At 47.0% G+C, this 26,514-nt stretch overlaps 1 protein-coding gene across 1 annotated transcript in view; it reads right to left on the bottom strand.

Moving 5' to 3' along the window:
* Positions 1–10,888: 10,888 nt before the first annotated feature.
* The window catches only part of dnmt3bb.1 (DNA (cytosine-5-)-methyltransferase 3 beta, duplicate b.1), a gene marked incomplete at both ends in the record, with an annotated part of 41,482 nt that continues 25,856 nt past the window's right edge, over positions 10,889–26,514 (bottom strand). Inside the window, 14 exon segments of the mRNA XM_080535032.1 lie at positions 10,889–11,030; positions 12,574–12,692; positions 15,026–15,095; positions 15,450–15,535; positions 16,205–16,353; positions 16,691–16,781; positions 19,766–19,789; positions 19,791–19,912; positions 20,180–20,264; positions 21,380–21,563; positions 23,239–23,351; positions 25,515–25,594; positions 25,839–25,883; positions 26,241–26,360. Of these exon segments, the coding sequence (XP_080391158.1) occupies positions 10,889–11,030; positions 12,574–12,692; positions 15,026–15,095; positions 15,450–15,535; positions 16,205–16,353; positions 16,691–16,781; positions 19,766–19,789; positions 19,791–19,912; positions 20,180–20,264; positions 21,380–21,563; positions 23,239–23,351; positions 25,515–25,594; positions 25,839–25,883; positions 26,241–26,360 (1,430 nt within the window).

The following is a 26,514-nucleotide window of genomic DNA, read 5'->3' as shown; positions in this document are numbered from 1 at the left end:
AAAGTATAAACGCACTTGCTGTGGTGACGAAGCAAATTCCTATATGTGTAATGCATAGTGGCAATAAACGTTATCTCAATCTCAATCTCTCAATCTCAACGTCGTCTGTGCCGCAGCAAAGACAGAACTCTGCAGAAATGAGTGTGAATTGAATGAGTGTCTGATTTCACGAGTCAACCAAAGAATGAACGAGTAAGACATGGATTATAATCTTAGGATATGTCATTATTCACTAATCATTTAAAAAAGAATGATAATTTAAAATAAATAAATACATTTGCAGATGTTGGCACAGCCTTTTACCTTCAATGTTGTTTCCCTTGTCCAAAACCTTGCGCACCATTTTCTCTGGAAAACAAATGTAAACAAACAAACAGTCAGGATGTGTCATCATAGGTAGCAGTGTAACAGTGAACAGAGAAAAACAAAAGCAAACAAATAGGTAAATACTGCAAATACAAAACATGATTTTAAGTATCTGTCCAGAGTGGATAGTTCAGTCTAAAGAGGGTAGTTGATGCAGGCAGTTCTAAGAAGGAGTGGTGAGTAGAACCGAAGACAGTTCCATTTTGAGGAGGTGAATATTTTGAAATTAGTCCTCTGGTCTCTAAATCAATATTTTTTAAACAATTCCACAGCGGGTGTATATCTGGATGTAGTGAGGGTTTGAAGAGCGTATACGTAATCATTTCATAGAAGTCATTCTGAAGGCGATTATCAGAAGTACACTAGTATCTCCGGTCTCCAGATCCAACATCTTGAAAGTTCCGGCGACCTTACCTCTTAACGTCTGGTCTGGTTGAACGTAGGCCTCGCTCTGCTCCATGGCTTTGTAGTAGGACCTGGGTCTTTTGTCTGGCGGCAGGTACTCGGGGTCCGTCTTCTTCCCTTTGGCACCTTTCACAGCGTACGGCCCGCGCCTGGGCTCCGGGTCGACCCCAGAGCCAGAGTCAGACGTTTGGAAGTCTGGGTCTATCTTCTTCGGCCTGCCGACTTTCTTGCGGCGCGGCGCAGAGGTCTTGGGTTTGGGCTCCGGGTCGACGTCAGAGTCTGACTTTTCTTAAAGCGTCTGGAAACAAACAAACAAACAGTCAAACAAACAAACAAAGACTTCATGGATCTAACCATTATCGTGAAGGTTGCCAGGTGTAGTTTTAGGACATACTTTGGATGTGGAGCCGGGGTCTGAAGCCCTCCGGTCCGGTGGGTTTGAACCCTCCAAAGGCCCAGTCCAACATCACTCTCAGGCGCTCGCCTCGGTTGTCTGACCAGGAGAACACCTTCTCACACCTCTTGGCGGACACCTGGGGAGTGGGTAGCAGAGAGAAGAGACGCACAGTGAGATGGGATACACACACCTAGCTCAGAACACACGAGACCAGGGAGCGTACAATCACACATTGACACGCATGTGTACACACTGACGCGCACAAGCACACACACACAGCAGTCTGACCTCTAGCGACTGGAAGATGGCGTCCCTGTAGGTGGACTGAGTGGCGAAGGAGTTGTCAGAGAAGCACTGGGCGATGGCGGCGAAGGGGACGAGGCCCCGGATGTCGACCTGAAGACAACCAGGGACAGCTCTGACTTCTGGTTCATTCAAAACTACTTTTTTTTCTTTCTTTTTTTTACACGACTGAATTATTCAGACTTTACAGTGGTTTAAAACAGTGGTGAAACACGCACACGCAAACACACAGATGAGTAATAGAGCCTTTATTCGTGATCGAGTTGCAGTATCAAAATCGTATATATAGTATATAATAGTAAACTCTTATGAGAAGAGCTCTTCTCCTTCCTCCTTCTCACCTCTGAGAACAGGCCGTCCCTGAACCACTCCACCCTCCTGGTCCCGTCTGAGGCCTGACTGGCGCTCCACACGTGCACCATACCGGGCCAGATGGAGTAGCCCTCCACCTCGCCCTCCACCTCGCCCCACACCAGCTCCCCCACCCTGTAGTCCTACACACACACACACACACACACACACACACACACACACACACACACACACATCAGTTCTGTGCCTTCACACAGAGCTAGAGGGACTGAATGTTGAAATACAGTGTAATTGATTGTTAGCTCCATATAGGTATACCGATAGGTGTGGTCATGTAACTAGGGGTATATTACCTGGTACGAGGAGGGAGACTTCTCAGAAGGCCTCTCTGGGGTTGACGTGACCATGGGATGGACAGTGTTATCTTTGGACTGGTGAGGGGAGAGACAGAGACTCAAATAACAATAAATATCTCTCACACCAAACATAACTATGTTTCTGTCAGAGATGTATTCAAATGACATAAAACCCAATGAAACACAGAAAAATAGAAAAATGTACCTTTCGTGTCAAACAAATAATGTCGTCATCATCTTCGTCGTCAATGACAATGGACTGTAGTTTCAGCTCTATGGATAGATATTTAACTAGTCTGCAGACTTCAACCATACTCAACTATCATCACTTCTATTCAACACATGGACAACGCATTATTGGATAACGTTTACGTTAGCCCAATATTGCTAGCTTATAGCAAGGAGTGTGGCTAATTAGATGGTAGACTCGCCAGCCAATGAGGGGGCTCTTCACGAGTGCTTCGCCAACCAATCAGGTAGCGGTATTGCTCTACCATCCCCTACCATCCTAGGTTCCGCAAATTCGCGGCCCGGGCAGCGAATTTGCGAAACCTAGGATGGTATGGGGAAGGCAGGGCAATACCGCTACCTGATTGGTTGGCGAAAAACATGTTTATTGACTGGGCAACACAGTGTAAATACAGAGTTCAAGTTTAAACAACTCCTAAAGTTCTGAAATGTATTTGTGTGTATACAATGTGACAAATTGAATGTTAACAAGCTGGTTATTATCAGAATAAACAGCCTGGTCTCACACATCACACATAGAGATTACAGGGACAGTCTAACCCTAACCCTAACCCTAACCCTAACCTTAACTGAAAGTAGAGAAAAAAACTAAAAGATGAGTGTGCCCGTGCATTCTGCGAGCCTTCGGGCAAGCAGGGCCTTTTATTCCCCTAACCTAACCCTAACCCTAACCCTAACCTTAACCCTAACCCTAAATGTGGCCTAACTAATTAATGCAAGTGCAATTCAAAATGGAATAATCCCGAGTAAAGCCCCGACAGGCGCACATAACAGAGAACTTTAGGAGTTGTTTAAACTTGAACTGAACCTGAACACAAACATCTGCAGGCTAGATACTTTGATATTAACGGTCATTTCGGAGTGATACATATAGTTAAAAGTCCCAGTGCTGTTATACTGTATATCAGCACTCATGGAAGTGCTCCCAAATAAAACCCGTTCTTAAACTGCAAAAGCCTATTGTCTGTCTCCCTCTGTGCCCGAACCTGTATATGCTCTTGTAAATCTATGGTTTTTGTAACCATAGTAAATAACTGTGATGACCCAGTACTGTAGTAATATGCTCTTGTAAATCTATGGTTTTTGTAACCATAGAATGGTTAATGGTTAATGGTAATCTGGGCCTGATCAAAATGATGGCCACACTAAAATATCTGCTTGCCACCCCATAAATCTCTAGAATCGCCAGACTTGGATATTTACAACCCCTTTGTCCTATTGTGACACAAGATGGCCGGGTGGAAAGCCCAAGGCATTCAGATTCAGATTCGACCAGTTCACTTTTAACGACGCCAATTCTCACATGAAAAGAACTTGATTTAAATTATTTGTGTACACAAGGTACAGTGTGTCTCCTGAAAAAACGCCACTCCTGGCCATAAAGGAAATGTGTGGTTCTTTGTATTAGTGGTTTGCTTTGAAGTTCTGCCACACAAGGAGTCAAAAGCACTCCGTTATTGAAATATTGGGGTGAAGATAATGACTTCTGTCTACACAAGCACTCAACCAAAACCCATTCACATTGTCGCAGATTCCTTTGTTTTGATTGAGTGGGGGGGACTTCCTAATCTGATCTCTCGGTTCTCACGGGTGTGAGAACTGCCTCTGCCCGCCCCCCCAACACACACACACATACAAGGACATACAAAAGTTTTATTGAAGACAATTTCATACATGATGTTGGAAATTTAGATTGGAATGATGTGTACACTGCTGATGACCCAGAGATTTCTTTAAATGTTTTCATGAATGTTTTTATGGAACTAGTTAATAGACATGCCCCCATGAAAAAGTTCACAGTGAAATTCAGAACTGCCCCTTGGATTGATGAGGGTATGAAATGTTTAATGAAACAAAGGGATGAAGCTAAAAGGGTGTCAGTAAAATCTTGTTTACTAGATGACAGACTAAATTATTGTAGATTGAGAAATCTGGTAACTAAATTGAACAAACCCAAAAAGAAGGAATATTATAAGCAAAGAATAAGTGATGTTGTTTGTACCACAAAAAGGCTCTTTTAAGAGCCACCCACATGTCCATAAAAAAGCGCATTTTCATCCATGACGACAGAAAAAGTCAAGCGTATGTTTTAGGAAGTTAGTAGAGTATTTTACACTGTCAACGACGGATTCATACACACGACAATATTGGTTATAGTTATTGATTGACATGATAATAAGAAAGGAGATTGAAATGGCAGTAATGAGTGATTTGACATCTAGGCGAAGTTTACATAAACTTTGACGCTATTAAGTGCCACTCAGTAGATCTGTGTGCGGCGGGAGATAGAGAGGGGGGGCTGGTGGGGCCCACAAACAGGTTCTATTTGGTATCTAGTATCAAAACACTAGTATTGATTGATTGAAATTGATTGAAAACTTTATTAGAAGATTTGCAGAAGTAGGTACATGAAAGTACATATTACATACAAGGTCAACTAACAGGATAAAAACCCAAGAAAGCCACTGGCTTATTTCAATTGGGGTCCTTGATTATCACACACTACCCCACACACTACCCCATTAACTCCACACTCACACACTACCCCATTAACTCCTCACTCACACACTACTTCATTAACCATAAACTCACACACTACCTCATTAACCATAAACTCACACACTACCCAATTAACCACACACTCACACACTACCCCATGACAGACCGGGGGGCTATTCCATCAACGTTGCTAAAGAGAAATCCAGGCGTATTCTGATAAGTCTCGTGAGAGTTATCAAAAATAAGCCTGGATTTTCCTTTAGTGACGTTGATGGAATACCCCCCTGGTGCTTACTGTAATAAAACATTTCATTAATCTCTCATTATTGTTTTTGTTTTGTTTTTATCACAATGCTGGCAAACACTTACACAGACTGAAATTAAACTCTGCATTATGCTTCCTATACACTCTTTTATTAAAGGGGCAATCTGGTATTCAAACAACAACAACAACAACAACACAACAATGCAGTGGATGGATGGAGCTGAACAACATCACTAAAATTCATAGACGGAGCTATGGATGCAATACAAGGACTGACCATCAAATAAATATATATACTATGCTCTCAACATCAAACATTACTGGGCTGTCAGCTCGTCAAACCTGACTGACGCTGTAAATCACAAAATTGTGCAATACATTGTGGTAGACTATATTACTATAACAAGTATTTTTGCATTTTACCAAAGCAATTACAAGGACAACTTGTAACTTAACTGTCCCTCCTGGTTGAAGATAAAAGACAAACACATCTCCATCTCAACCCTGATCTGTTTGGACCTCCTGGTAAGATCCAATTGTTCTACACCTGGTTTCCATCTCAGTGTTATCTATGCTACTGGATGTTCACCACTGTATTGAGTGGTTTCATAAATTATACATTCTAACAGTTCTAGTCCCTAACATTACAACGATGGCCCAGGGTGAGACTTCTAATGGAGGACAATGTTGGAAACAAGCATTATGGCCTAGCTGTGGGTTAACGCCCGCTCAACGACCACAACCAAGCTACCAACTCTAACGTTACTATAGTAACAACTATTTCCGGACGAATTCATCTGATTGTCCCACGGCTGAACGACGGGAATATGCCAATTAACATGTAAACAGAATATTCCAGTTGCTACAGTGCATGTAAACACCTTATTCGGAATATTACAATAACCCTAATATTGACCTTAATCGGAATATGGTGTGCCTGTAAACGCAGTCTTTGACATTCATTTGATTTCCCGTTGACTTTGTTTTGTTATGGGGTTAGTTTGTGTTTGATTTCTCCCCGTGAAATATGGTTTTCTTTTGGCTTTGCCTGGCAGGGCGGTGAGTAGGCTACCTTTTCCTTTTTTTTGTTTTCCCGAAAAAAGGAAACAGTAGATAAGGTAGTGGAAAATGTCTGTTTGTTTCCCTTTAGAAGTAGAAGTTTTGTGTTGGGTGTAGGTATGAGGCCATACCATTCAAATATTTACCTTAAATTCGCCATTTCAGTGACTGTCTGTCTTCTTTAGCCCTTATGCGAGCCGCCAGCCTAAAAAATAAAAGTACGGATTGGCTGAGGTTTTATCGGGGCAGAGAATCACACGTTTGGCCCCAAGTTTGGAAAGGTCAGGGGTCAGGGGTCACGCGCACACTCAGGCTTTGATTCCACCAAACTTTTTTTCAGCATCTACGGTGGATGTTTAGTTAACGTTCTAGAGTGCCAAGGGTACGGAAGCGCATTGCGTTCACCCCCCCAAAAAAATACTAATTACGAGATACGTATCTCCTACTTAAGCCGGGTACACACATAAAGATTATCTGTCCGATTGTGGCCCGATTTTCCCCCTTCCGACCAAAGACAGAAAACGCCCGATTATCGGATGGCTCTTGTTAACGTTTATGATGGCAGCTTCCACCTACGTTGCACTCGAGGAGAATCAATATCGGAGACGATGAACTGTTTTGCCCTCGGGCATGGTTTTATTTTCTCCTCACCACAAAAGGAATAAAACTCTTTCGCTCAGCCGAGCTAACTTAGAATGGTAGACAACAACTCGGACAAGTGCATCAACACATCAACATATTAACAACACACAAGCCTGCAGTCTTATGTAGCGCCCCTCAGTGGTACAACAACAGTACTGCATCCCCCCATTAACCTGGGCATAGAACAAACACAATCCACATTCAACTGAGGACATATATAATACATTTTACTTAACAGCTCTAAAGATTTTCCTATAACATTATCCTGTGGTGTGAGGTGTGTTAAGCCGGGTACACACATAAAGATTATCTGGCCGATTTTGGCCCGATTTTCCCCCTTCCGACCAAAGACAGAAAACGCCCGATTATCGGATGGCTCTAAAGATTTTCCTATAACATTATCCTGTGGTGTGAGGTGTGTTGAGTCAATCTCTCCCAACAATCTGCTCGGAAAATGGTCGTGACCAGCAATCGTAAATGTCAAATGTGTTCAATACTTACGACCAAAAATCCTAGGGTTGCCAGATGGACTCAGGTTTTTTGGGGTGGAATTAGCGGTTTTAGACTGTGGTTAGGGTGGAAAATGTCATTCCCATGTGGCAACCCTGCTCGCGAGTCCGACTATGACGTGGATGGATTGTAGCCAATCAAGAAGCGAGCTGACTTCTTCTTTTCGTTATTCGGCACTTTATTTGCCCTGTTGCACATGGTTGCCTCGTACAGGTCAGTCAGGGTACTATGTTAGATAATAATAATAATAATAATAATAATAACTTTATTTGTATAGCGCTTTTCCTGCAAACGTTGCGGCTCAAAGTGCTTTAATCATTATATAATGTTAATTTAATTCTTTTGTAATTTAAAGGCAATATTAAAAGGATGGGTTCACGCGAGATTTCTGGCGTGGGGAACGAGACTCGAGAGAGTCTGGAGTCTGTCGTAATGGGGTGCTGAAATGGGAAAATCGGCGCACACCACACACAATACGATCAAGGCTGTTCAATCCAAGATTTTTTATCTTCATGTGTGGGGTCTGTCTCAGATAAGAAGGTAAGTATTGTTGCTAGGTAAATACCACATAAAACACTAGTTGGTGAGTTAAACTCAGTCCCTTTGACTACAGAAAACAGCAAATAGCTGCTTTCACATCATATACAGTGCCTTCGGAAAGTATTCAGTCCCCTTCACTTTTTCCACATTTTGTTTTGTTATAGCATCAATTTAAAACTAATTAAATTGTAATAATTTGCCATCAATCCACACACAATAACATGTTTTAAATTGGCAGGCTTTGCACTGTACAAAGGGAATTGTAGGACTACCTCCTTGGAGTGAAGTTGTGCCATCTTGGTCAACAAACAGTTTTAGAAACAACACAAACAAAGCCAGGAGTGTCTGTCGGTTTACATCTGTTTTATTGAGTAAAAGTTGTATCAAATACACATACTTTTTTGTAAAAAAAAGAAAAGTACAAAAATATCCGATCTTAAAGAATGACTTGCACTTCAAACGTTAAAGTCTAGTAAAAACAAATGGGTTAAGTATGTTTTTTTTTTTTTTTAAGAAACAATAAAACATACATACAGCTTTTTAAAACGTTGCAAATCAAAAAAAAAAAAAACTTATCGTAGGCTTATCAAAAACTATTGATTATAATGTTCTATACAATTATAAATCTGAAGCAAGCCTTATAATGTGCGACTACTAACGATTCATCACTTGGTCTGAGTATATGAAACATGAAAAAAACATTTTTAAAGTATAGTCAAAAAAGCTAAGAGAACCGTGTCTACTTATGTTTTCAAGCATGATATTCAGCCAACAGTAGTATTAATAAAGCATGTAAACGATTCAGGTCTTTTGGCATCTTAGTAAAATAACCTTTGAATTAAAGAAAGTGCTGTTCTTGTCATATGGACGTACAGCCAGTGTTAAACTGAAGCTCTTTAAATATCTACTAGACTAAGAGGCACCATCCATGAGTAGGTACTGAGTAGTACAGAATAGTTAAAAACCTTACAAATGGCAGGTCTTCACTGTCAACATACACAATATCAGGTCAAAGTGTGCAGTATGTTCAGCCCTGCACACTAAACTATACACATTCAATTGTGAAAGCAAAGAACAGCAACATTTAACACGTAGGCACCATACAGTCACATCAAGAGGAACATGTTCTTACTGTGTAATAGCCTATGTTAATTATCCTGCAATAGGCTGGTTTTGAGGGCGGTTACAGTTATGCAGGACCAACCTTTTTGGCACAAATTCTATTAGATAGTAGGATTAGTAGTAGTATACTATATAACTACACAATGACCTCGGTACTATTCCACCACTTGTTGTCCTTCTGTAATAATGCCCATGTCATGTTAAGGGTTGTCCAACAAGTTATGAGTAGACAGTAAAAGTATATTTTTACTTCAATCTAAAGTCCAGGGCCCAGTATTAAACATTTTCAAATCTAGATCAGAATAAGTGAATAATCTAGATTATAATATCTATCCAGGATCACATCTATGGCAGATTGATTTAGAGCAGTATTGGGGAAATCAGCCAGCTCGATCTGATCCTACATGTCTACCAAAACAGAATGGTTCTGATCCAGATTCAACCTTGAAATACTGGGCAGAGAACAGAGAGTACTGTAACCATAACAACAGATTACTGTTTGTTTTGTATAACCTCCCAACATAGAAAGTTTTATCAACCACTGAAATTAACATATAAAAAAAAACTACATTTCAGTTGACAGTATAGGAAATTAAATAATCAAATCAAAGCATTTATTTTCCCAGTGAAAGAAGGAAGAGTTAACAATTAGCTTGTAAACATTGTCATAGATACAGTACAAAGACTACAAAAACATTCCAGTGACTATGATATAGGGGCATATAATATTGTAAAACTCTTAATTTTTTTCTCCACAGATACAAATCTCTAATATAGGGTTTTCAGACGTCCTGATTGCTGAGGTAATGCCTACTTATTTTTGGTGACAGCACTTAATAAAAACAACTTCCAGTTTAAGTCAAATGATATTTTAGAACAGTAGTCAACAGTGGCACACAAAATGTCTGAAATATATTGAACTATTGCTGTTGTCTCTCCAATATAGTGATTTCTTTACGTTTTTTTGTACTAAATGGATTACAGTGTAAAAAAAAAATTTGTTTATACGATATATAGAATACATTTAGCATAATGTAGGTTAAGTCTCAGTTGTTAGGTATAGCTGAGAAGCGTTTTTTACCTTCATTCTGTATCTCAGCTTGTTTGTAAAATGTTTTTGCACTGATCTATTTCAAGTATATCTTTACATTGGCATGAAGGAGGAACTCCTTGACTCAGTTAACATAATGAAAATGCCAGAAAAAAATAATATGATTCCAGTTCCACTCATACCCAATAAAAATATCAATATAAAATAACTTTCTCTGGTTTTAGAAATTTGGCGTGGCATCAGTAATGCATTTGAACTTTAAAACGCATTTCAAAATAAAATCCACTCCAAGGTAAAATGAAGGGCAATAAAAAAAAAAAACAGTGTTAACCATAAAAGTTCCTCTACAATATCACTTATCAATACAATATCACTGGCCATCAGGCGATAAATATGTGGTTTGACATGGGCACTTTTGATTGACAACCAGTGGTCCTTACTCAGGTCAGTCTCGGCCTAGCCTAGCTAAAGGGAAGGCTCGCTAGGGCATTTCTAGAGCGTATGGGAGGGAACCCCAAATTGGGAATGATACCCCCCCACCCCAGGCTGTACTGAGAAGGAGGGCAGAGTTACAACACGTGGACTCAACCTTGTAACCTCCCTCTAGAATGACTATCTTACTTTTGACTGACAGCCCTTATACGAGACCACCGCCAGCTTCCGGTAGGCCCCTGTGTGTGTTGGTACTGGCAGACCCTCTTCTGTGTGTGTGGCGGTGGGAACGAGGAACAGAGAGGCGGGGGTCTGGTGTTATGATAACCATGACGCCAGTGCAGCGGCACATCATCGGTGACATCATCAACGTGGGCCCGCTATTCACAGGCAAAGTAGTCCTTCAGCGGGGCGAACAGGTGTCGGATGACTGGCACGCTCCAGGACCGCCCCAGCAGCTTCTGCCTGGCGCCCCGGCCCATGTTGGACACGTCTGTGTAGTGGACCGGGAACCCAAAGATCCTACAGGAGGAGACAATGTTGAGGAGCGTTAGAATGGTAAACAAGGAGGGTCATGGTAAACAAGGAGGGTCATGGTAAACAAGGAGGGTCATGGTAAACAAGGAGGGTCATGGTAAACAAGGAGGGTCATGGTAAACAAGGAGGGTCATGGTAAACAAGGAGGGTCATGGTAAACAAGGAGGGTCATGGTAAACAAGGAGGGTCATGGTAAACAAGGAGGGTCATGGTAAACAAGGATGGGTCATGGTAAACAAGGAGGGTCATGGGTGGCATGGGGTGGTCCAGTGGTCTAGCACCACGACCTACAGTGCACACATACAGTACATACAGTATGCCCATGTCGGCATGGTTTCGAATCTGGGCCAACTTCCTGTTGACATGCCCTCTCCCTCCTTACATCCTGTCTTTCTCTGTCCAATTAAAAATACAAGAGTGGGACCGTCCCACTCCAAAAAAACAACGTTTTAAATAGAAAAAAGAATGGGTCATGGGAGCTAAGGGCTCTCGGGTCACTCGTCATTGTTCTTATCGTTTTGTTTTTCAAATGAATGGGAATTATTCATTTGGATTGTACAGAGAACGGTAGAGAGACAGAGGTCAAAGGTGAGAGATGTGTGAAGTGTGTGTGTGTGTGTGTGTGAAGCATAGACATATTAAAGCACCAATGCAGGATACTGTAGAGTAGATGACCACTAGGGGGTGACCACTAGACCAAGTCTCAGACAGCTTGCTGTTTTTATTGTTTTAAACAGTGTTCCACAGAGCTCCATACCTCTCCAGTGTTTAAACAGTGTTCCACAGAGCTCCATACCTCTCCAATGTTTAAACAGTGTTCCACAGAGCTCCATACCTCTCCAGTGTTTAACCAGTGTTCCACAGAGCTCCATACCTCTCCAGTATTTAAACAGTGTCCCACAGAGCTCCATACCTCTCCAGATCAGTGTTTAAACAGTGTCTCACAGAGCTCCATACCTCTCCAGATCAGTGTTTAAACAGTGTCCCACAGAGCTCCATACCTCTCCAGATCAGTGTTTAAACAGTGTCTCACAGAGCTCCATACCTCTCCAGATCAGTGTTTAAACAGTGTCCCACAGAGCTCCATACCTCTCCAGATCAGTGTTTAAACAGTGTCCCACAGAGCTCCATACCTCTCCAGATCAGTGTTTAAACAGTGTTCCACAGAGCTCCATACCTCTCCAGTATTTAAACAGTGTCCCACAGAGCTCCATACCTCTCCAGTATTTAAACAGTGTCCCACGGAGCTCCATACCTCTCCAGTATTTAAACAGTGTCCCACAGAGCTCCATACCTCTCCAGTATTTAAACAGTGTCCCACAGAGCTCCATACCTCTCCAGTATTTAAACAGTGTCCCACAGAGCTCCATACATCTCCAGTGTTTAAACAGTGTCCCACAGAGCTCCATACCTCTCCAGTATTTAAACAGTGTCCCACAGAGCTCCATACATCTCCAGTGTTTAAACAGTGTCCCACAGAGCTCCATACATCTCCAGTGTTTAAACAGTGTCCCACAGAGCTCCATACCTCTCCAGCTCAGTGCACCACAGGATGTCCTCCTTGCCGTTCATCATGACGGGGAAGTGCTGGTCTTTGCCCTGCTTGATGGAGTTGGACCGCGTGGTGATGGTGCGCACCTTCCCAAACTACAACACAAGACAGGAACATGACAGGACATTAACACACAGGATAACACATGCTCGTCATGACGATTTCTGATATTGAAGTATTCAAATCCCAATGGGCGAGGAATAAAGTTGATGCTCAAAGGAAAGTTGGATTAAGACAATGTATTCAGATCTGGGCTCGCACAACGGACTGTTCACACAACTGTGGTCAAACACCGAATGAGCCAGGAACAAAAGAATGTTCCTATCTCTATAGACGGTGGCCAACAAGTTGGCCATAAAACATCTTTGCGTTCGGTTCCATCAATGTGGCTCAAATAATTCGCTGCTTGGTTGCTATGCAACCAATCCTTCTGAGTAATTCTGGTCGCGAGCAGACTTACAGGCTGGTTTAGGTAATGCGTGCGTCAAAAATGTCTCACAGGCGGAAACTACATCCCGAACGACAGTTCCTCAAGTGTCTTTTAGGAAATATTAGTTCCCACTTTTTACGAGATAGATAGATAGATAGATAGTTTGACTGTGTGATAGATAGATAATTTGATATTTTGAAAGTGTGATAGATCGATAGATATTTTGATTGTGTGATAGATAACTTGATATTTTGAAAGTGTGATAGATAGATAAATAAAAAAGTGTAAAAAAATAAATAAATAGGTATGTCTATCAACTTGCATTGCCATCATCACAGCGGTGTGGCTGGTGAAGTGGTTAAGGCAGCCAACAAGAGTTCCGAAGGTTGCGTGTTCGAGACTTGGTTTAATTTAACGTTTTTTTTTTTTACATTTAACCGAAGCCTTCATGCAAATCGATTTACAATATATATATATATATCTGTCTAAGTGAATCATCTATCCATCAGTAATCATAAGAAAAAATAATCTATGCCAAATCCAGGGTCCAGTTAGAAGAACATCATTTACTACTCAGAAAGGCTTCAAACACCATTGTAATCGTGTCAGTTCTTGTAAATTAGCCTGCACCATCATTTTATAGCCTACATACTTTTTTAGATGAGATTTTAGATTAGATTCAGACAACGAAATGCAGTAAAAAGTGTCAGAAGAGGGATTTGAACCACCGTCTTAAAATGACGAATAAATACTATGGCAGCGGTCAATACCACTATGCCATCGTGACGATATGATTGTATGTAGCCTGCTGCTGATATCATCACAGTAGTAAATATTCATTTATTAAAATATGAACATATAAGAATAACTGGGGCTAGTATGACCTACGCATTTAATCGTTCAGCAATTTTTTGCCAAACCATTTCCCTTGCCTTGTTAATTGCGGCAGTATTGCATTATTTTACATCTTATTTTTCGTCTTCATAAAGATCAATAAGTAAGAGTGCTGCGCAAAAGGTAGGACCGCTAGGGGGTGTAGTATCTTCATTTCGACAATCGGCTCTTCTGGGCTCTTTATGTCCCATTGCCCATATCGAGGATTTCTAAGCCGGTGTTCTGTGAACACTGATGACACAAGCCTGATCCTCGTTCGAGGAATCACCTGAGGCTTGAATTCCAATCACGAGTTGCCTGAACGCCGCTATTTTTTATATCGCCGATATACTAATCAAGGTACGTGGAATACCCCCCTGGAGTGTCATTCCAAGGCAACTCGTTGATCTTGTTTATGGGACTATATTCTGTGGCGGAAGGATATATGTATTCTGAAACGATTAATGATTGTAAATAAATGAATTTAATGTTACAATTGTGTATTTTTTTATATTATGTGGTAGCTTTTGTAGAAAAGCAATTTACCATTCGAGGGCGGGGGTTATGGAGACATTTACCACTGGTACAGGATTTTCCCTTCTGTACCAGTGATAAATGTCTCCACAATCCCCTTCCTCTCATGGTAAATTGAGACTTGAGTAGACATGAGTGCCGGGAAGTCTAGAATCCTTATCATTTTCCTTGAGAACCAAGCCAGTTAAGATAAACAGGATTAAAGAAATGCCTTAGGAAGAATTTTCGCCCTAACAACAGTGTAGGACGGGGGGGGGGGGGGGGGGGGTAACGGTCTATTCCTCCTCCCTACCATATACAAGGACATCATTGAGACACATAATGTAGTGTTAGGGCCGCTGACAACGTTTTAGTTCATCTCTCTGTACACTATGTTTGTATACTGTGTGTGTTATAGCATTTAAGTATTCTAAACTTCATTATTGTCCTTCATCATAAATGACTACAGTAAATCGGAACCTTCTTTATTTGTTCATTCAACGTACTGTATTATTTTAGGTGAATGCATTGTGTTAATGAACAAGTTATTAGGCGCACGCATGCACGCACGCGCACACACACACACACACCGACAGAAGCAGAGACACTAACCTTAGCGACGCGTCCGTGTTCCAGACAGTCCTGCAGCTCCAGCTTGTCCATCCCAGACGCACACAGAGGCCTGATAGACAGAGGACAGACACATTAATATCCACCAGATACCCACCATAGAGATACCCACCATAGACATGTCCACCCAAAAGATAAGGAAAGCACTCCAGAGTTATCCTTATAGTAATACAATATGGCTTAGTTTTCTAAGAGTAGGCTTAATCTGTGTCTGGGAAATGACTCCTATGAGGGTGGCATTCTAACTCAAGATCCTACAGCCAAAGTCGAATCATCCAACTCATGATTTATGCAAATATCACTCATGCTTATGGGATCTGGAGTAAAGATTACTTCCTAAGTGATCATCTGGGCTGAGGAAATAAAGAGTAGATATGATAACGTCACGTACGCAGGTATCACACACCTGTTCATCCCTGGCAGGTTGCCCCAGAAGTAGCGAGCCCTGTGGGCGGCAGACACCTCGATGGCATCGATCATCACAGGGTTGCACTGCAAGACACACACACACACACACCCACACACACACACACACACACACACAGACACGCACACGCGAACACACACACACACCCACACACACAAAGAGAGAGAGTGAGAGAACCGTTAGAATTACACTGCAAAAATACAGCTCTCAAAAACAGGAAAAAAAGCAATAAAATGGGTGAATATTACTTAAAAATAAGCAACATTATCTGCCAACAGAACAGGAAAATGTCCAGATTTGTCAAAAAAACAAGCATATTTATTGCCTTGATTTAAGCTATTTCATCTTACTTAGAGTTACTTTTTGCGGTGTATGCTCATCATGGAGGACCAAAATGTATCGCTACTTATAACTGAAGACGAGGCACTGAATCAACCAACAACAACCCTCTATGACCTCCCTCAGCCAATGACAAAAGGCAGTCAAGACGCACGGTGGTGGACTGAGGAGATAACCCACCTGGAGGAAGGTAGCTGACTGAGAAGATAACCCACCTGGAGGAAGGTAGTTAAAGATAACCCACCTGGAGGAAGGTAGTTAAAGATAACCCACCTGGAGGAAGGTAGTTAAAGATAACCCACCTGGAGGAAGGTAGTTAAAGATAACCCACCTGGAGGAAGGTAGTTAAAGATAACCCACCTGGAGGAAGGTAGCTGACTGAGAAGATAACCCACCTCGAGGAAGCGGGAGATGTCCCTCTTGTCGTTGACTCCCATGGCGACCACATTCTCGAACATCCAGAAGAAGGGCCGGTCCTCGCCCTCTTTGGGCCGGGCTTCACTCAGCAGGCGGTAGAACTCGAAGAACAACCTCCCTGTGCCCTCTGGGTAGTGGAGGGGGAGAGAGAGAGAGGGGAGGGGGTTAGGACATGTTAGGAGATCCAGAATGAGAAATCAAGATTCATGCTGCATTCGAGTGCTCCTCCGGAAAAAAAACTAATATCGGAATTTCCCCACACGGTTTACTGTCGTGCTTCCACTGTGGATTGATGTTGACATGTCTTCAGATTTGGGGAAACTCCCGAGATCCCAAAGGTACATCCAATTGCCGGGATTTGTCAGAAATGTTCACGCTTCCTATTTCCGAGGAGCACTTGAATGACCAGCCATGATAATATCACGTTCACATATATAAGTCCACACAGCTCCCAGCCCACTCACCGTAGAGTCCTTTCCTGGCAGGGTTGACGATGGACAGGTCGTTGCAGGGGCTTCCACCGATCACCAGGTCAAACGGACCCCACTCCTCCATCTAGGTGAAACAACAGCACCACCTACTGTCAACAATGACGCATGTCTCTGACTGTCATTCAAGAGGGTGCCGCATGACTGGACTTCTTCAGGCGCTTTCTCTGAATCCAATCAGCCGTACGAACGCTTCATTCAGAGAAACACACCACTTCAACACCAACCATGCCTTCATGTTTTTTTCCACACCTTTTTATAGCATGATGTTTTCCTTACCCTGAAGGTTAGTCCACGGTGCCAAGAGAAACTGTGTATCGGATAATGGTTTAGAGTTGTTTAAATAGCCACTACGAACTCCAACATCACGTTAGCTGCCGCTAACAAAACAGAAACAGGTGTGAATGGGCTCAGTAGTTCCAACATTTTACCTCAAATGACCTCAAAGTCACTATCTACCAAGTCAGAAACGGTCATTTGAGTTGATTTGGTCCACGCAGCGTTGAACTCTGTCTACCGGTCCCATTCACACTTATTGTTTTTATGTTAGCGTTGGCTAAAGTGAGGCTAAAATGAGCTGAAGTTAGCAGTGGCTATTCAAACAAATCTGAACCATGGATTACAGTTTCTCTTGGCCCATGGACTATTTGAGTAAATCCCATTTATGACATACACTACGTATATTCTAAGGGTTAGTTCTGCCTACACTCTGTTTTAGGCTGGGGTTAGCTAGGCCTACATCCCCTCAGACACCTGCCCTAGTGAGAGGGAGAGCCTTTCCTTTTTCAAACCCTAAACACCCCCAACCTCTCCCCTCTAATCTCCCCGCACTCCACCCCCAACTAAGGACCCTATATAACACCCCCCACTCCCCCATAATACCCTATTCATCCCCCACCCCCAACACTACCCCCTCCCAGCCCTCACCACTCTCCCCCACATAAGATCCACTCCCCTCCCCTGTATAAGAGCCTTTTCATCCCCAATAAAGACCCAGAGAGAGGGAGAGGGAGAAAGAGGGAAAGAGAGAGAGGGAAAGAGAGAGGGAAAGAGAGAGGAGTGCCACTGTGCTCTGAGCCTCTTACGCAACAGCCAGAGAGGGGTGTGTGGGGGAGTGTTTAGGCTCCCAGAGTTGGACCAGGCTGGGAAGGCGGCCACCTCCTCCTCCTCCTCCTCCCACAGCCCAGCCCCCCTCCACCCCCCCCCCCTTCACCACCTCCCCCCCTCCCACAGCCCAGGCCCCCTCCACCTCCCCCCCCCCCACAGCCCAGGCCCCCTCCACCTCCCCCCCCCTCCCACAGCCCAGGCCCCCTCCACCTCCCCCCCTCCCACAGCCCAGGCCCCCTCCACCTCCCCCCCCCCCCCACAGCCCAGGCCCCCTCCACCTCCCCCCCCCTCCCACAGCCCAGGCCCCCTCCACCTCCCCCCCCTCCCACAGCCCAGGCCCCCTCCACCTCCCCCCCCCTCCCACAGCCCAGGCCCCCTCCACCTCCCCCCCCTCCCCCAGCCCAGGCCCCCTCCACCTCCCCCCCCTCCCACAGCCCAGGCCCCCTCCACCTCCCCCCCCCTCCCACAGCCCAGGCCCCCTCCACCTCCCCCCCCTCCCCCAGCCCAGGCCCCCTCCACCTCCCCCCCCTCCTCCCACAGCCCAGGCCCCCTCCACCTCCCCCCCTCCTCCCACAGCCCAGGCCCCCTCCACCTCCCCCCCTCCTCCCACAGCCCAGGCCCCCTCCACCTCCCCCCCTCCTCCCACAGCCCAGGCCCCCTCCACCTCCCCCCCCTCCTCCCACAGCCCAGGCCCCCTCCACCTCCCCCCCTCCCACAGCCCAGGCCCCCTCCACCTCCCCCCCTCCCACAGCCCAGGCCCCCTCCACCTCCCCCCCCCTCCCACAGCCCCAGCCCCCCTCCACCTCCCCCCCCTCCTCCCACAGCCCAGGCCCCCTCCACCTCCCCCCCTCCCACAGCCCAGGCCCCCTCCACCTCCCCCCCTCCCACAGCCCAGGCCCCCTCCACCTCCCCCCCCCTCCCACAGCCCAGCCCCCCTCCACCTCCCCCCCCCTCCCACAGCCCAGCCCCCCTCCACCTCCCCCCCCTCCCACAGCCCAGCCCCCCTCCCACAGCCCAGGCCCCCTCCACCTCCCCCCCTCCCACAGCCCAGGCCCCCTCCACCTCCCCCCCCCTCCCACAGCCCAGGCCCCCTCCCACAGCGCCCCCCCCTCCTCCAGAGCAGCACCATGACAAAGGGGTGAATGGGTTCTCGGGGATTTACACCAACAGAGGCTCTGCTTTGTCCTCACCAGGCCACATGACGTCATCACACGGCCTTGGCTCACATGCTCTGCCCCAAACTGCAGCTGTGGTGGACGTGTGTGGAGGAGTTAGGGTGTGTGTGTGTGTGTGTGTGCCTGCGTGTGTATGTACTGCATGCATGTACGTGTGCTGTTGAATGTTTAACATGAGTAGAGTAGACCTTTCTAATCCGATGCTCACTTCAAGTAGGGGTTTGTCTGGACAGGCAACAGTCCACAGAACAGCAGATTAGCTAGAAGGGTGTGTGTGTGTGTGTATGTGTGTGTCAATGTCATGTATGAATGTGTGCAAATGTTAGCATTAGCAACGGCTCAGACACACAGGCACCAGCTACAGGTAGTTAAGCTGTCTCCATCGGACAAGGTCACAGCTACACTCCCAACTGATAAAGAATCCCCAAGCCACAACAGATCAGATTCAAGACAAAGCCGACATCCTAAATAACCTATGGTACACCCTCCCTCCCTCCCTCCCTCCCTCATCCCTATCTCCCTCCCTTTCTCCATCCTCCGTCCCCACCTTCTCTCCCTCCCTCCACCCCCCCCCCTTCCTACCTCCCTCCTTCACCCCCCCTCCCTCCCTCTCTCCCCACTCCGTCCCCCCCTCCGTCCCTCCCACCCTCTTTTCCCCCTCCCCTGCCACCTGTGGCTGATTGTGCTGGTTCGACCCGTCCGAAACGACTGTACTGAGTGAACAGGAGGACCCGTGGTACAGGGTAGAGAGGCGTGGTGGTCTGCTTACATTCTTCTTGGTGATGTTCCTCACAATCGTGCACATACTGGATTTTTCCTTCATGTCGGACCACCCCCACGGATATGGAGTCCTCACACACCTCGGACGCGATGTACTGGTCCACCTTGAAGCCCAGGTCTCGGAGCACCAGGTAGCCTGAAGAGAGAGACACACACACACACACACACACACACACGCACACACACACACACACATACACACGCACACACACACACATACACACACGGAAACAATCAATCTACATGCATACATACACATGTGCTATCGTGTGCTATCGTGGTTAAATACCGACTGTTAGGGAAAGCACTTCACATAAGCACACGCACGTTCACCCGCCCCCCCCCACCCCCAACACACACGCACCACCCCCCCCCCCCCCCCCTCACACACACACACTCTTACCAGTGGCGATGCCATCGAACAGCGAGAGGACGCGGATGGGACGTCTCTGCTCAGCGGGGACAGCGGGGTACCTCTTTGGACTCTCCTGCAACACCACCACACAGGAGGAGCGTCAACACCACCACACAGGAGGAGCATCAACACCACCACACAGGAGGAGTGTCAACAACACCACACAGGAGGAGTGTCAACAACACCACACAGGAGGAGTGTCAACACCACCACACAGGAGGAGTGTCAACACCACCACACAGGAGGAGCATCAACAACACCACACAGGAGGAGTGTCAACACCACCACACAGGAGGAGCGTCAACACCACCACACAGGAGGAGCGTCAACAACACCACACAGGAGGAGCGTCAACAACACCACACAGGAGGAGCGTCAACAACACCACACAGGAGGAGCGTCAACAACACCACACAGGAGGAGTGTCAACAACACCAGGAGAAGCGTCAACACCACACAGGAGGAGCGTTAACACCACACAGGAGGAGCATCAACAACCCCACACAGGAGGAGTGTCAACACCACCACACAGGAGGAGCGTCAACAACCCCACACAGGAGGAGCGTCAACACCACAACACAGGAGGAGCGTCAACACCACCACACAGGAGGAGTGTCAACACCACCACACCACACAGGAGGAGCGTCAACACCATCACAACACACAGGAGGAGCGTCAACACACTGTCTATCTAACCTCCGACACAGACTCCTGCCATTCACTCACCACAGCCAGTCTCACCCGCCACAACACAACCACTGGGTCAACACTCCAGTAAATCATTGACTGTAGCCATGTTTACATTAGCCAACATTAGCATTATTAAGCCTTTTAGCCTTAGAGATTGTGTGGAGGACTAGGGTCAGTTGATATCAGGTTAGCGATAGGATGAGGTCATGTATATTTCAGGCACTACGATGAAGTCAACAAACCAGGGGTTGACAGACTACACACACACGAGAAGGTTGTGTACCTTAATAGGTACAACCCACCTCAAGTGAATTGAGATTCAAACTGACGAGTTGGGGAGAAAAGAAATCCTCTGTGGAAAGCGAGCGGCCATTTTGTATTTTCCGCTCTCTCGTGTCGCGTGAGTGAATTCGGACAGAACGCGGATTCGCTGAAACCCTGCTTTTTAAAAGGAGGAGCCGTGATGGTGACCGACAAGGGGGGGGGGGGGAAACTCACAAACTCCTGTCCGTTGTCGTTGACGAAGAACTCCTGCAGTTTGAGGCTCCAGTCGTGCCGCCTCTTCAGGCCTCCGTAGGGCAGCACGGGCTGGCACATGTAGCAGCGCCACGGGTCCAGGTTACGGGCGCTGTTGGACGCCCCCGCGCCCACCAGGATGTCCAGGCAGTCCACACAGAAACACCTGGGGGGGAGGACATGTTAGTTAGAGAGAGAGAGAGGGGGAGACAGGTGAGTTAGAGAGAGAGAGGGAGGTGAGACAGGTGAGTTAGAGAGAGAGGAGGGGAGACAGGTGAGTTAGAGAGAGAGGGGGGGAGACAGGTGAGTTAGAGAGAGAGAGAGGGGGAGACAGGTGAGTTAGAGAGAGAGAGAGGGGGAGACAGGTGAGTTAGAGAGAGAGAGAGAGAGGGGGAGACAGGTGAGTTAGAGAGAGAGAGAGGGGGAGACGGGGGAGTTAGAGAGAGAGAGGGGGAGACGGGGGAGTTAGAGAGAGAGAGAGGGGGAGACAGGTGAGTTAGAGAGAGAGGGGGAGACGGGGGAGTTAGAGAGAGAGAGAGGGAGACAGGTGAGTTAGAGAGAGGGGGGGAGTCAGGTGAGTTAGAGAGAGAGAGAGAGAGGGGGAGACAGGTGAGTTAGAGAGAGAGAGAGGGGGAGACGGGGGAGTTAGAGAGAGAGAGAGGGGGAGACGGGGGAGTTAGAGAGAGAGAGAGGGGGAGACAGGTGAGTTAGAGAGAGAGGGGGAGACGGGGGAGTTAGAGAGAGAGAGGGGGAGACAGGTGAGTTAGAGAGAGAGGGGGAGACAGGGGAGTTAGAGAGAGGGGGGAGACGGGTGAGTTAGAGAGAGAGGGGGGGAGACGGGTGAGTTAGAGAGAGGGGGGGAGACAGGTGAGTTAGAGAGAGAGAGAGGGAGGGGGAGACAGGTGAGTTAGAGAGAGGGAGGGGGAGACGGGTGAGTTAGAGAGAGAGAGAGGGGAGGAGACGGGTGAGTTAGAGAGAGGGGGGGAGACGGGTGAGTTAGAGAGAGGGGGGGAGACAGGTGAGTTAGAGAGAGAGAGGGGGAGACAGGTGAGTTAGAGAGAGAGAGAGGGGGAGACAGGTGAGTTAGAGAGAGAGAGGGGGAGACAGGTGAGTTAGAGAGAGGGGGGAGACAGGTGAGTTAGAGAGAGGGGGGAGACAGGTGAGTTAGAGAGAGAGGAGGGGAGACGGGTGAGTTAGAGAGAGAGAGAGGGGGAGACAGGTGAGTTAGAGAGAGAGAGGGGGGGAGACAGGTGAGTTAGAGAGAGAGAGGGGGAGACGGGTGAGTTAGAGCGAGGGGGAGACAGGTGAGTTAGAGAGAGAGAGAGAGAGGGAGACAGGTGAGTTAGAGAGAGAGAGAGGGGGAGACGGGGGAGTTAGAGAGAGAGAGAGGGGTAGGGGGGAGGAAGACACGTGAGTTAGAGAGAGAGAGGGAGAGGAAGACAGGTGAGTTAGAGAGAGGGGGGGATATAGGTGAGTTAGAGAGAGAGAGGGGGGATATAGGTGAGTTAGAGAGAGAGGGGGATATAGGTGAGTTAGAGAGAGGGGGGAGACAGGTGAGTTAGAGAGAGAGAGAGAGAGGGAGACAGGTGAGTTAGAGAGAGAGGGGGGGAGACAGGTGAGTTAGAGAGAGAGAGGGGGGAGACAGGTGAGTTAGAGAGAGAGAGGGGGGGAGAGAGTCGGAAGAGGGGGAGGAGGGAGAGAGAGAGAGAGAGGACGGAGGTCGGAAATACAATAGGAGGGCAGGTGGCAGTCGTGATAAAGGGGAGGAAGGAACGACTATAAAAGATGGGATGAAGGGGGTAGAGGTGGGGGGTAGGGGTGAGGCGGAGGTCGGGGGTCACCTGCAGCAGTTGGCGTTGCCACACAGCAGCACCTCTCGGCCCCCGCAGCACACGGTGCAGTAGGACTGGTACCCGTCCTCATCATACATGTAGGAGATCTCTAGATACACATCCTGACACACACACACACACACACACACACACACACACACACACACACACACACACACACACACACACACACACACACACACACACACAGGCAGGAAACAGAGAGTTTAGGTAAACATCCTAACATAGGTGAATAAACACACACACACACACACACACACACACACACACACACACATTGACAATCTGAGGAGAGGGACACGTCGCTTGGCAGCCAATATTAGGACATGTCTGGAGAGGCCCGACATCAAGTCCCAAAAATGTGTGTGTGTGTGTGTGTGTGTGTGTGTGTGAGAGAGAGAGAGAGAATATCTGTATGTTTTCAACACTGAGACCAAAGTCCTCAGACACAAAGGCGCCCCAGTGACAGGCGGTTTAGCTGCCGTCCTGATAAAGGTCTAGCTAAACCAACAGCTGCTGGGAGGGGAAGAGGAGGGTTAAGACCCAGGTCCAAACCCCCAGGTGAACAGGCTGGGCTCAGGCTCCACGTTCAGGCTCATTAGAAGAGGAGAAAGACAAATGTTTTTGCGCCGGAACATTTCCGCAAGACTTCAAAATAAGGCTGGATTTTCCTTTTAGCGATGCCGATGGAATTACCCCCCAGGAGTAATCAGAGTCAGCGGTGTGTGTGTGTGTGTAAATGGTAAATGGACTGACTTATATAGCGCCTTATTCCAAAGAGCTTTACAACGGCCTCTCATTCACACACACATTCACACACCAATGGCGACAAGCTACCATGCAAGGCGCCGGCCCGCTCATTGAGAGCAATTTGCGGTTCAGTGTCTTGCCCAAAGACACCTTGACATGTGGCCAGCGAACCGCCGATCTTGCGATCATTAGACGCCGGCTCTACCTCCTGCGCCACAGCCGCCGCCCCCCCCCCCCCGACATGTTTATATGTGCGTGTGTGTGTGCCCGTGCATGAGCATGTGTGTGAGTGCCTGTGTGTGTGTGTGTGTGTGTGTGTGTACATTAGAATTGAGCCCTGACCAAATATCCACACTAACCTTCCTAACAATGTATGAAGCAATGAGGTCAAGTGGTCCTCTGGTGCCTGTTGGAACTCAGCCCCAGATAACCTAGCCACTTTAGAAACGCACTTAAGGAGATATAAAGATATGGGATACAAGAATCGATAAGGAGATACGAGATTAACTCCTATATAACTAGTTTTTTTCCCGTCCATATCACCTTATGCTATTGCCATACCGTATATAAACAGAGTCTGGTACTTCTCCTTCCACACAGACCAGACCTGCCCCAGAGTGTGGCCCGGGTCCAAATGTTGGCCCGCCCGAGAACCCCCCCCCCCCCCCCCCAAAAAAAACATTCGGTTTGGCCCGCGGAAAAAAAAGGTTCCTGAATTATCCTAGTCTAATTGTTATGACATGTCATCGAGGGGCGTACAAAATCGAGTTCCTCGTCGCCGATAAGCCGAGGCATGCGCTTTTCTGGTGTGGAGTCATTGGGTTTCAGCGCGGTTCTGTGAGAGACACGTTTATACCGTCGTTGGGATCGTCTTGTTTTCTTAGCCCCGCGGCGCACCGCTCACATTTCATTTTGGCCTTACCGAGCCCCCCCCCCCCCCCTGAAAAAAGGTATGGGCGTATCCTACCCCATAAGACACACACACACACACACACACACACACACACACACACACACATCCTCTACCCATACACCGTGAAGCATTACAGAACGTTCTTTTCCCGCCCATTAAAAAAACAGATGAAACGTGTAATGATACCTGTGGTACTTTGGGCATCGCGATGTGCCCGCACAGGGAGCCGGGCAGGAGGTATTAGAACCCGAGCGGGGGCCTGTGATACCTCAGAACTGGGATGCCTCTCAGCCCTCTTACACAACGCGCTCCGGGCTTGTCTCAACACCGCTCGGGCTGACAGAACACTTCTAAGAGACGACCGAGGAGGGGGTGATTCTCGGGCGGCGGGCATTAGTGCGTCAGAAACACTTGAACCGAAACGTCAAAGCTCTCTGCCGAACCTCTCTCTCATCTCTCTCTCTCTCTCATCTCTCTCTCTCTCTCTCTCATCTCTCTCTCTCTCTCTCATCTCTCTCTCTCTCTCTCTCTCTCTCTCTCTCTCGGTGAGGTTCGAATGGATTACGGAGGTAGTGAGTGGATTATCTGTGTTGTTTCTAACCTTGCATGCTTGGCAAAGGCCTCCTTCAAAAAGCGGATGGAAGGTCGCCACTCTCGTCTTCCCGCATGAGAGGCAAAACTCTGTCAGGGAAACAAAAGACACGGCCTGTTGATGGACAGAGAACATCACTCGCACACACAATCGGCATACAGGTCATATTATGTATGTGGGTGGGCCGGGGGGGTTTAAACAGGATTATTATTCACTTTGGTTGTGTGTGCCACTTGTTTGCGTTCGTAAAGCGCGTTGAGGCTTGCAAAACAGCCTTTTAGAAAAAAAAGGAAAAAAAAGAACTGGACTTGAAACAAAATCTGGTAATGTTACCTTCTATACTTCTGTTATTCTTCAAAACTTCAAGCACCATTTGTTCTGAAGTGAGGAGGAGGAGGAGGAAACAGAGTCAAGACAAGCACGTGAACACATGCCAAGCCAGGGTGTATTTTTAAATCAGTGAAACAACCGCACAGCCCTTCCTACCCAAACTGGTAGAAACGTGATTCCTCGCGTCCTCTCCTCCGTCCTCCGCTCGCTTCCTCCGGAGAGAAGATCTAACGGGAGGAACTTAGATCTTCTCCTCCAATGTTTTTGCAGTGGGAAGCGAGTGGAGGATGGAGGAGAAGGAGGAGGAGACGAGGAATCGAGTTTCTAGCAATTGAGAAAGGCCCTGGATGTCACAATCATCGACCCCCGTGTTAAACCCTGGGTGACCCCTAGTTGACCTCTGACCTCGGCTGTAGACCTCCTCGGGGCCGGTCTTGGCCTTACACAGGCTGATCCTGGGCCTCTTGGATGTGGGGAAGTACTCTGGCAGGCTGACGTCCAGGACCTGGTGGTCCAGAGGGTTGTCTAAACACAGGAGGACACACACGTCAGAGGGTTGTCTGAACACAGGAGGACACACACGTCAGAGGGTTGTCTGAACACAGGAGGACACACACGTCAGAGGGTTGTCTAAACACAGGAGGACACACACGTCAGAGGGTTGTCTAAACACAGGAGG

This window comes from Nansenia antarctica (assembly GCF_963989245.1).
Source record: "Nansenia antarctica genome assembly, chromosome: 6".
In the NCBI taxonomy this organism is placed as follows: Eukaryota; Metazoa; Chordata; class Actinopteri; order Argentiniformes; family Microstomatidae; genus Nansenia; species Nansenia antarctica.
The sequence above is the reverse complement of the archived record's forward strand: the minus strand, read 5'-3'. Positions and strand labels throughout refer to the sequence as shown.